General features: G+C 43.5%; 1 protein-coding gene across 3 annotated transcripts in view; it reads left to right on the top strand.

Annotated features, from left to right (window-relative positions):
* LOC118368767 (synaptopodin-2-like) overlaps nucleotides 1–8,877 on the top strand; it is a 64,919-nt gene extending 56,042 nt beyond the window's left edge. For all 3 annotated transcript variants that reach the window (XM_035753150.2, XM_035753148.2, XM_035753149.2), the window contains exon 5: nucleotides 5,003–8,877. In XM_035753150.2, the coding sequence (XP_035609043.2) occupies nucleotides 5,003–5,668 (666 nt within the window). In that variant the 3' untranslated portion in view covers nucleotides 5,669–8,877. The remainder of the gene's footprint in view (nucleotides 1–5,002) is intronic.
* The last annotated feature ends 3,636 nt before the right edge of the window (nucleotides 8,878–12,513 follow it).

Genomic DNA, 12,513 nt, shown 5'->3' on the forward strand with positions numbered 1-12,513 from the left:
GTTGTCATGTGTTGCTGCCTTGCTTTGTTGTTGTCTTGGGTCTCTCTTTATGTAGTGTTGTTTTGCCACTCCTGCTGTGATGTGTGTTTTGTCCTATATTTATATTGTTTTTATTCGTTTATTTTAATCCCAGGCCCTCGTCCCCACAGGAGGCCTTTTGCCTTTTGGTAGGCCGTCATTGTGAATAAGAATTTGTTCTTGACTGACTTGCCTAGTAAAATAAAGGTTAAATAGAATAAATAAATAAAAACTGTGAAATGCTTAGTTTACAAGCCCTTAACCAACAATGCAGTTCAAGAAATAGAGTTAAAACAATATTAGCTAAATAAACTATGTAAATAGTCCAGGTGGCCATTTGATTAATTGTTCAGCAGTCTTATGGCTTGGGGGTAGAAGCTGTTAAGGAACCTTTTGGACCTAGACTTGGTGCTACAGTACCGCTTGCCATGCGGTAGCAGAGAGAACTGTCTATGACTTGGGTGACTGGAGTCTTTGACCATTTTTGGGGCCTTCCTTCCTTCTGAGCAATATATTCTCAGTACATTTGGTGAGTTTTTTTTACCTGTTCAGAGAAATTAGGGTTTATGTCCTATCATATATCCTGATATATATCCTGATATCGCCAGTTCTGACCACTAGATGGTGCTGTTCCTGCTATTAGGTGATTTTTAAAGAACCCCCCTTCCCCCTATTGTTAAAGGGTTAGTTCACTCAAATCACCAAACACATATTGGTTACCCGTTAACCAGTTGATGGAAAAAGTATGACAGCAACCCATGCTTTGGTTTTGTTTACTTGGCCACTGTTTACATTTACATTACATTTAAGTCATTTAGCAGACGCTCTTATCCAGAGCGACTTACAAATTGGTGCATTCACCTTATGACATCCAGTGGAACAGCCACTTTACAATAGTGCATCTAAATATTTTAAGGGGGGTGAGAAGGATTACTTTATCCTATCCTAGGTATTCCTTAAAGAGGTGGGGTTTCAGGTGTCTCCGGAAGGTGGTGATTGACTCCACTGTCCTGGCGTAGTTGGGGGAGTTTGTTCCACCATTGGGGGGCCAGAGCAGCGAACAGTTTTGACTGGGCTGAGCGGGAACTGTACTTCCTCAGTGGTAGGGAGGCGAGCAGGCCAGAGGTGGATGAACGCAGTGCCCTTGTTTGGGTGTAGGGCCTGATCAGAGCCTGGAGGTACTGAGGTGCCGTTCCCCTCACAGCTCCGTAGGCAAGCACCATGGTCTTGTAGCGGATGCGAGCTTCAACTGGAAGCCAGTGGAGAGAGCGGAGGAGCGGGGTGACGTGAGAGAACTTGGGAAGGTTGAACACCAGACGGGCTGCGGCGTTCTGGATGAGTTGTAGGGGTTTAATGGCACAGGCAGGGAGCCCAGCCAACAGCGAGTTGCAGTAATCCAGACGGGAGATGAAAAGTGCCTGGATTAGGACCTGCGCCGCTTCCTGTGTGAGGCAGGGTCGTACTCTGTGGATGTTGTAGAGCATGAACCTACAGGAACGGGCCACCGCCTTGATGTTACTTGAGAACGACAGGGTGTTGTCCAGGATCACGCCAAGGTTCTTAGCGCTCTGGGAGGAGGACACAATGGAGTTGTCAACCGTGATGGCGAGATCATGGAACGGGCAGTCCTTCCTCCGGGAGGAAGAGCAGCTCCGTCTTGCCGAGGTTCAGCTTGAGGTGGTGATCCGTCATCCACACTGATATGTCTGCCAGACATGCAGAGATGCGATTCGCCACCTGGTCATCAGAAGGGGGAAAGGAGAAGATTAATTGTGTGTCGTCTGCATAGCAATGATAGGAGAGACCATGTGAGGTTATGACAGAGCCAAGTGACTTGGTGTATAGCGAGAATAGGAGAGGGCCTAGAAAAGAGCCCTGGGGGACACCAGTGGTGAGAGCGCGTGGTGAGGAGACAGATTCTCGCCACGCCACCTGGTAGGAGCGACCTGTCAGGTAGGACGCAATCCAAGCGTGGGCCGCGCCGGAGATGCCCAACTCGGAGAGGGTGGAGAGGAGGATCTGATGGTTCACAGTATCGAAGGCAGCCGATAGGTCTAGAAGGATGAGAGCAGAGGAGAGAGAGTTAGCTTTAGCAGTGCGGAGCGCCTCCGTGATACAGAGAAGAGCAGTCTCAGTTGAATGACTAGTCTTGAAACCTGACTGATTTGGATCAAGAAGGTCATTCTGAGAGAGATAGCGGGAGAGCTGGCCAAGGACGGCACGTTCAAGAGTTTTGGAGAGAAAAGAAAGAAGGGATACTGGTCTGTAGTTGTTGACATCGGAGGGATCGAGTGTAGGTTTTTTCAGAAGGGGTGCAACTCTCGCTCTCTTGAAGACGGAAGGGACGTAGCCAGCGGTCAGGGATGAGTTGATGAGCGAGGTGAGGTAAGGGAGAAGGTCTCCGGAAATGGTCTGGAGAAGAGAGGAGGGGATAGGGTCGAGCGGGCAGGTTGTTGGGCGGCCGGCCGTCACAAGACGCAAGATTTCATCTGGAGAGAGAGGGGAGAAAGAGGTCAGAGCACAGGGTAGGGCAGTGTGAGCAGAACCAGCGGTGTCGTTTGACTTAGCAAACGAGGATCGGATGTCGTCGACCTTCTTTTCAAAATGGTTGACAAAGTCATCTGCAGAGAGGGAGGAGGGGGGGAGGGGGAAGAGGATTCAGGAGGGAGGAGAAGGTGGCAAAGAGCTTCCTAGGGTTAGAGGCAGATGCTTGGAATTTAGAGTGGTAGAAAGTGGCTTTAGCAGCAGAGACAGAGGAGGAAAATGTAGAGAGGAGGGAGCGAAAGGATGCCAGGTCCGCAGGGAGGCGAGTTTTCCTCCATTTCCGCTCGGCTGCCCGGAGCCCTGTTCTGTGAGCTCGCAAAGAGTCGTCGAGCCACGGAGCGGGAGGGGAGGACCGAGCCGGCCTGGAAGATAGGGGACATAGAGAGTCAAAGGATGCAGAAAGGGAGGAGGGTTGAGGAGGCAGAATCAGGAGATAGGTTGGAGAAGGTTTGAGCAGAGGGAAGAGATGATAGGATGGAAGAGGAGAGAGTAGCGGGGGAGAGAGAGCGAAGGTTGGGACGGCGCGATACCATCCGAGTAGGGGCAGTGTGGGAAGTGTTGGATGAGAGCGAGAGGGAAAAGCAAAAGTTTAAAAAGCAAACTTTTCAGCATTTGTAGCACAAATCCAACTCAAGTCAATAGTACCTATATTAGCCCTTTCACACTTCATTTTCAAATCATCTATAAGTAACATCATTGATTTACACAATACATTTGTTGATACAGGAAGTGTGAAAATATAGGTACAATTTAGTTGCATTGGATTTGTGACACAAATGCTAAAAAGTTAGCATTTGAAACAGTGGCCATGTAAACTAAACCAAAGCATGGGTTGCTGTCATACCTGGTCCATTGACTGCTTACAAGAAAACCAATATGTAATTTGGGTGAACTATAAAAAAGAATCACCTAATTTCAGGATCAACACAATCTAGTGGTCACGACCTGGTAATATCAGTATGAGACATAAACCCAACAACTTCAATTACTAATATCTCTCAACAGTGGGAAAAATCATTACAAAATTACAAAAGCCAGCCACACCAATGTGTCAGAGGAAACACCGTCCAGCTGGCGACCGAAGTCAGCTTGCTGGCGCCTGGTCCTCCACAAGGAGACGCTAGAGTGCGATGGGACAAGGAAATTCCGTCCGGCCAAACCCTCCCGAACCCAGACGACACTGGGCCAATTGTGCACTGCCTTATGGATCTCCCGGTCACAGCCGGCTGTGACACAGCCTGGGATTGAACCCGGTTCTGGAGTGACACCCCAAGCATTGCAATGCCTTAGACCGCTGCGCCACTCGGGAGGCCGTACAAATCCTCTTTAACATCATTGTTAGAATTAAATATGAGTTTACATTGTCTACTAATCTAGTTAAGCCCATTCATATGTGTCCCAGTCCAAATAATGACAGCTGGATCACAAAGACAGCTGGATCTTGGATTCCTCTTACAGCTTACAGGATATCTTGACTAAACAAGTTATTCATTGAATTTCGCCCTAAAATTACTCACATGTTGCTGCAATTGACTTCACTCTCTTGCTGTCCTATGAGTCACAAGTTTCTATAGGAGCTGATCTTATTGGCTGTTTTTACACATATTCACCAGATGGCAGCACACTCCCATCTGAGCGGTTTAAATTACAGGAAGACTGTTTGGATCGTACAAGAGACGCTGCCAGCATTGCCCACTCGACACATTTCCTCCGCCTGTGCAGGCATTCTAATGGGGACTTAAAAGGACCCTGGTCTTTGATACAACGAGAGGCACAAGATAACAGCCATTGGGGAGATTTGCTGACTCATTGAGATACCTTAAAAGTGAAGCATGTAATCCACGGAGCCAGTCAGATCCAATTTAAAAGCTAAATGTGACTTTCAATGGAAACACATACTCATAAGCCAATTGTTCTGAGAAATCCAAAGACTGTCTAAGTGTTGGAATTGAGACAATAGAAAATGGTGAAGTAGCCTCCTTGAGTAGTCGTCCTCTATCTGGTTGATTGTGGTAGTTTTCTTCTTTTAGAACATTGCAGCATGAATCTTAACTCCTAAAAGATTCTGATGACCAAAATGCTCCTCATATGATGTAAGACTAATGCTGTGTTATTTCCATTTACTCAAGAGAACACAAACAAATGATTTATAACATAACTAATGGTGGTTCTAAACATCTAATTGCTTTAGTTAGATTCTCGATTTAATAATAATAATAATATACCACATCATAAATATTACTTGAAAGATGACCTAACATACACATTATTGTGCTGCATGAGATTAAAGAGCTTTGTGGATTTTAAATGCTCAAAGGAAGCTCTCAAAATTAGTCGAAGACATTTTCAAAGTTAAACTCTGCTATTTGCTAGTAGACAGACAAGAATATCAAAATCTGCCTCTGTCTGAAGTAAACATGTCTGAATGTCCCTTTTCCAGGAGTTTGGCCGGAGCTACAATCTGTCCCCACCCGCCGCCAAAGCACCATCGCTGGGCCTCCGGTCATCGTCTGGATCCCCCTTTCCCTCATACAAACCCCTGGTACAGGCCTCGTCTGCTCAGGCCCCCCCGGTGAGGCAGACGTCATGGCTGGACAGGAGTCACAAGCCTCCTTCCCCCTGGGAGGCCGCAGCTCACCACCCCATGGGCCTGGTTGACGAGGCCTTCGCCTTCCAGAACCTCCAGCAGGCCATCGCCTTCAACGTTCGCTCGGCTGCCCAGCGCAAGCTCCTCCCTGAGCCCCCTGCCGAGTGGAAGGCTAGGGTGTCTGACGACCCTCCCAGGAAGACCGAGGTATGGAACCCGAACCAAAGATGGAACAAGAGACAGAGCTGGGGTCAGAGCCAGGGTCAGAACCAGGATCAGAGTCGGAGTTACAGCAGAGTTATGCCTCCATTCTTGTCCCCGACCAAGAGCATAGCCTCGGCCCCCACTGGTCCGACTGGCTACAGGTCCCTGCCCAGACAGTGGCAGCCACAGAGGTCCCTGACGGAGACCAACATCGGGCCCTCTGGGGCTATTCATGGGTACGGAAGGCCCCTTGGGGGCCAGCAGCAGCCGAGCTACAGATCTGTGTACCACACTAACTGGAGCTGGAGACGCTAGAGGCAGACAAACATGATGGTTACTTCATAACAACACCAAAAAGTAACTCCAGGATATTCAGATGAAGCTGGTAATTGTGGCCATATATATCACCATTAAATAAAACTTGGGACAATGGGATAACACATTGATTGAGGAGAGTGAGGGGCTAGCTATTATGTTTGTGATGTGTATAGGAGAGAGTTTAAGAGGGAGGTCTGTTTTAGATCTGCTTATTCGGTTTCACTGAGAATACTGCTAGGAGTATACAGATGATGACATTCCCGCACCAGAATTTAGTTGAGAGAGACAGACTGTTGCATTGCATTCAAGTGCGCATAAATACCAGACAGATTAAGCCAGTAAATGTTTTGTTATTGGGGACACTGTCAATGATGGTTCTATTTTAGCAAATGGGCCACTATTGAGTTTAACTTTATCAAGTTTTCATTGGACAAAAATCAATGAGTGATTGACGGTGCAATTCCACCCTTCTTTTTGCTTCAGAGGCTTTCATTTCGTCCAACACTGTGAGGCGATAGTGGCATTCAAAGTAAGTGAAATCAATAGTATTTCTTTAGAGGACGTAATGGGCATAAAGTATGTTGTAAGGCAGAAAGTGTAATTGGTATGTATAAAAATGAAAGGATAGGAGTAATGAATGGACAGGTACACTGAACAAAATATAAACGCAACATGTGAAGTGTTGGTTCCATGTTTAATGAGCTGAAATAAAATAACCCAGAAATGTTCCATATGCACAAAAAGCTTATTTCCCTCAATTTTTTTGTGGGCATTTCTCCTTTGCCAAGATAATCCATCCACCTGACAGGTGTGGCATATCAAGAAGCTGATTAAACAACATGATTATTACACAGGTGCATCTTGTGCTGGGGACAATAAAAGGCCACTCGAAAATGTGCAGTTTTGTCACACAACACAATGCCACAGATGGCTCAAGGTTTGATGTAGCATGCAATTGGCATGCTGACTACAGGAATGTCCATCAGAGTTTTTGCCAGATAATATGATGTTAATCTCTCTACCATAAGCCACCTCCAAGATTGTTTTAGAGAATTTGTCAGTACTTCCAACCGGCTTCACAACCGCAGACTACGTGTATGGCGTTGTGGAGGCGAGTGGTTTGCCGATGTCAACGTTGTGAACAGAGTGACGTATGGTGGAGGTGGGGTTATGTTATGGGCAGGCATGGGCAGACAACGAACACAATTGCATTTTATCGATGGCAATGGCCTGCATACTCACCAGACATGTCACCCATTGAGCATGTTTGGGATGCTCTGGTTTGATGTGTTCCAGTTCCTGCCGATATCCAACAATTTAGCACAGCCATTGAAGTGGAGTGGTACAATATTCCACAGGCCACAATCAACAGCCTGATCAACTTGATGCGAAGGAGATGTGTCGCACTGCATAAGGCAAATGGTGGTCACGCCAGATACTGACTGGTTTTCTGATCCACGCCCCTACCTTTTTTTAAGGTACTGTGTCAGTGGCCAACAGATGAATATTTGTATTCCCAGTCATGTGAAATCAATAGATTAGGGCCTAATGAATTTATTTAAATTGACTGATTCCTTATGTGAACTGTTACTCAGTAAAATCTTTGAAATTGTTGCATGTTGCGTTTGTATTTTTGAAAAGTATATATTTGTGTCAAAGACCTTGAATGCTGTGGGAAGTATACCTGCTATGTTTGCTGTGCATCATACAGATCACCCACTCTCACCAATGAACACAGCACAAGGCAAGTGTGAAATTGCGGTGCAGTACAATAATGTGCGTCGACAAGCTAAAACCTAGTACGATAGCGTTAGTTGATAGGACACTAAAGCTGTGGGAAACACACAGCAAAACACAGGTGCTACGATAGTGGTTGGTGGCGTTAGACACAAAAGGGTCAGGTTTGATGGTTTTATGATGTTGAAGTTCAACTGTGGATGTATTTACAATGCATCCTGATTTTTGTGGTGTTTGTGTACTCGCATGTCTTGTCAAACGAAATGTGTCAATATGATGCTGGGAAATGCTTAGGGAGTCAATTAAAGCCAAGAAAACCATTTTACACCCAGAGCAAGGAGCTATGGACACAGGGCTGAATACTGATCTGGGATATAAATCACATCTCAAACATCCACATAAATCATACATATTTAGGTAAGTCCTTTAGAAGACTTTACATAAATATATCAAGGTCAGGATTTCAACACTTACTGCATATAGTGAGAAGAAATACTGCTGATGCCTTATGGGTCTAAACCAGGCTTAAAACTTTGGAAATGGATAAATCTATAACTCAGCAAGTTGGGAAGACAGGTTATTAAGTACGCTCTCCACTTAGAGAGATCAATTCATTATTTTCCCTGGCTGCCTTTTATGTACTACATGAACATGTGGCAGACAACAAGGGTTGTGTCACAAATGGCACCCTATTCCCTATATAGTGCACTACATTTGACCAGGGTAGATCGGGGGCTCTGGTCAAAAGTAGTGAACTATATAGGGAATGAAGGGGAGAGCATCAAGCTCTCTAATTTATCTAACAGGACATTCTTTCTCCTGCAAGATATTTATCCAAGTGATTACACTGTGGGCACATTAGAGAGAATAGAGTGAGGGATGGAAATGATGTTCTTGGACTTTGAAATTTGCTGTTGTCCGTGGCTGGTGAGAAATAGGCTTCGAGCAAATAGATAATGTAGAATAAAGTAGAAAATGAATGATTGTATGTTAATTATTTGGTCATGGATGTGTATGAAGTTGAAATTGTGAGATACATCACATGCGTTTGTCTGTGTTACTTATTTCTTTCATTACTTTCCATAGCAGGCCTACCAACTGTATGTGTGAATGCGATAGATCAAATTCTGAATGTTCATGTATTATCTCTTATTATTGCAAGATTTGAAATTCTTGTCTCACAGAGTGAACACTAATATCTCTCTATCATGTGATTTTAGATGCCCACTGTATTTGTGGCATCAGCAATGATGTTTGAGTGATAATGATGTATTCATGGTTTTTCTTTTTTGATTATTTTACACAAACACTTTCTGTCCAAACAATTAGCCAATGTCTTTTTGAACTGTATAATTCCGAAGTTCAAAGTGTTCTTTTCGTTGATTTTGATTTCTTCATTGGATCTCAGTAGGCTACTATTCTGAGCTGTATGAGGCATTTTGGAAAATAAAAACGCATTGGCCTACTGACTAAGTATGTGTGTTGTTGTGTTGTTGTGGGACTGACATGTTTCTGCAGACTGGTCTCATAGACTAGACTTAACATACTAAACGCAAATCCGGGACACTCAAATTAGTATGATATGTTACTTTTGATATGCTTACATGAGATAGAACAGTGGTCACCAACCGGTCGCCAAACATTTCTGTAAAAAACTCAATGATAAAGCCTTGCGTTCCTATTTATTGTATTCGTTTCGAACTGTTGGCGGTAGGTGCACTTGATTCAGCAGCCCTACCTCCGGGAAGGACTATTTCATGTGTCTGAAGGTAGAACGCACAGCAAAGTTAATACCGTCTGATTTCAAAACCATGACTAGAAAGAGACTCAAGGAATATAGCAGAGAGCTGCTGTTTTTATGAGTAAGTTCATGAGTAAGTTCATGAGTAAGTTCATGAGGAAGTTCTTATTCTGCAGTCAACACTGTTCAACCCTTTTATAAGCCAGAAAATGTGTGTTCTCCCTCCTTCCACTCCCACTACAACTAACACTGCAGCTGCACTGAATGACTATAGCAAAGTGTTCCGATAAGCTTGCGTTATTAGTAACGGATTGCTGCTCCCTCCCTCCCCTCAGACTGACCATCAGATGCAGGCCATCAAATTAAACTAAATATTATGCTCACTCAGCTGTGCCTCACAGGTAATACTACAAATTATCTATGATCATATACCTACATTTAAAAAAAATATAACTTCAAAATTATATAAGAACAACATTGGCAGGGCAATTCAAGCATAGACAATATGCAGTGATAATGTATTGGGCCTATAGCTTACTGCACAAACCTCATCGCTGCAGAACTGTTTATAATTGGTTAATGTTGCATAGGCTTAAGTCATGTTTTAAAAAGTCTGAGCGGGATGTTGAAGCTTGGTTGGAAATGGGTCTTCCAAATGGACAATGACCCCAAACATACTTCCAAAGTTGTGGCAAAATGGCTTAAGGACAACAAAGTCAAGGTATTGGAGTGGCCCTCACAAAGCCATGACCTCAATACTCTAGAACATTTGTGGGCAGAACTGAAAAAGCATGTGTGAGCAAGGAGGCCTACAAACCTGACTCAGTTACACCAGCTCTGTCAGGACGAATGGGACAAAATTCACCCAATTTATTGTGTGAAGCTTGTGGAAGGCTACCCAAAACATTTGACCCAAGTTAAACAATTTAAAAGCAATGCTGCCAAATACTAATTGAGTGTATGAACTTCTGACCCGCTGGGAATGTGACAAAATAAATAAAAGCTGAAATAAATCATTCTCTCTACTATTATTCTGACATTTCACATTCTTAAAATAAAGTGGTGATCCTAACTGACCTAAGACAGGGAATATCTATTCTGATTAAATGTCAGGAATTGTGAAAACTGAGTTTAAATGTACTTGGCTAAGGTGTATGTAAACTTCCGACTTCAACTGTACATACTGCTTAAAGCTGTCCAGACTAAAACTATTATGTTTGTAAATGATATGACAATGGTTATAACCGTTTGGTTTATCAAAAATCTTAAGTGTTTGTTTGAATAGTGATCCAATTGGTTTCAGAATAGTAGCTCCTCCTTATGACCAGCATGTGAGGCAATACCTCAGATGTGAGAAAATCTTAGCATGCATATATAGTTTGGCGGCCAACATCATTTTTTTATTGAAGTTGGGTACTTTGCCATGTATTTGTACTCTTTATCTGGACCCCAGGAAGAGTAGTTGCTGCATGTGAAGTAGCTAATGGGGATCCTAATAAACTAAACTAAATTCCGGCAACTGAGTTAGGAAGGACGCTCGTATCTTTATAGTGACTGGGTGTATTGATACACCATTCAAAGTGTAACTAATAACTTCACCATACTCAAAGGGATGGAAAACCTCCCTGGTCTTTGTGGTTGAATCTGTGGTTGAAATTCAAAGCTCAACCTAGGGACATTACAGATAATTGTATGTGTGGGGTACTTAGATGAGATAGTCATTCATCTTCTTATGTGACTTAAGCAAATTTCTATAACTGAACTGTTTTAGGCTTGCCTTAACAAAGGGGTTGAATACTTATTGACTCAAGACATTTCAGCTTTTTATTTTTTATTAATACAATTTTGATAAACATAATTCCACTTTGATGTTATGGGGTATTGTGTGTAGGCCAGTGACAAAAACAAAATCTAAATTCAATTCATTTTAATTCAGGCTGTAACACAACATATGGAAAAGGTCAAGGGGTGTAATTACTTTCTCAAGGCACTGTATATCAACATCCTTCTTGTCAATTCAAATATCCCATGTTGCTGCTGTCAATTGTGAGCAGCACATTTAACACTGCATTCAGTCTGAACTGAACCCCAGAATATGCAGCAGGAGGACATCATTACACAGATGATAAAAAGGTGGCAGAAAAAGTACACCGCAATACTTTAAAACGTTTTACTCTGTCTAGAAGTGATCAAATCAGGAGAAGAACAAGTGAAGGAAGCAGCATAGGGAAAATAAGTGTAGGTTCCAAAATGTCAAAAGTTGAGGGACCATAGGGCATAAAATATAGTGTGGAATAAGTAGTAGCTAGAGGGATGGTTGGCCATGGATTAAACATAAAATGGTGTGCTGGTGTGCTTCTGCACCCCTTTTAGGTTATTGTCTCAAATATCAATTCCATGTCCAGTCATACTCGGGGTCTCAGCGTGTGTTCCTGCATTCATTCCCTATCAGTTGCAGCATTAAAATCGTGGTCATCGTGTGTCTGTGAATCACAACTTTAAAGACGAAAAGTGATCACAGCGTTTCCAATAAATTGAGTAGTGTTTGCACTATAGAATTTAAGCAATGACAACAGTATTTTGTTGACAACATGGTGGTTCACACTGTGTGTGAATGATGGAATAGTAGGTCCATTTGAGTTTGTTTGGTCACTTAGGCCTGCACATCAACCAGTACTGGGACCATTGGAGACTTGGGATGCTTGCTTTCAAAATGCTGCTTGAATGTTTTTGGGTTTGCGTCTGTAAAGACCAATTACAAAATGGAGGACGTTCATCTGTGGCTTATATTGAATTCAAAGTTGACGCAAATGATAAGCTAAGCAATACGATGCAACAACCTACTACACATATGAAAGACTATCACACAGGCCAGTACAATAGCCTACAAATTCATTACCAACCACCACTACTCACCCGACAGACAGGGCAGGTGTGGACCGGCGCTGCCTTGGCTGCAGTCTTCTGGTCTGCAGCTGCCCCCTTCTAAGCAGCCGCTGCCTTGGCATCAGTCAACAAATTAAACTTCAACTAAAGAGTGAAGCATGCATTATACCCCCCACACACACACCAATTATACCCAGAGTACAGAATAATGAGTTACAATGGTGGACATCTACAGAGCTGAATGGCAGGAGTGTGTATAAGCTTTTGTTCCAGCCCAGCTCCTACCTGATAACAAATCATAGCCTATCGCCGTGATTCGTTATGTTGATTATTTAAGTTGGATGTTAGAGCTGGGCTGAGCCCTTCACACACTCCTGCTCTTCAGGACTTCCTGCAATGACTGAAACAGACCAAAGCAGGAGTATTTTTGAAGGTTGAAACAGCATACCTAGTTGAGAGGTGATAAGACTCAGGCACA

This window comes from Oncorhynchus keta, chromosome 35, assembly GCF_023373465.1.
Source record: "Oncorhynchus keta strain PuntledgeMale-10-30-2019 chromosome 35, Oket_V2, whole genome shotgun sequence".
Lineage (NCBI taxonomy): Eukaryota > Metazoa > Chordata > Actinopteri > Salmoniformes > Salmonidae > Oncorhynchus > Oncorhynchus keta.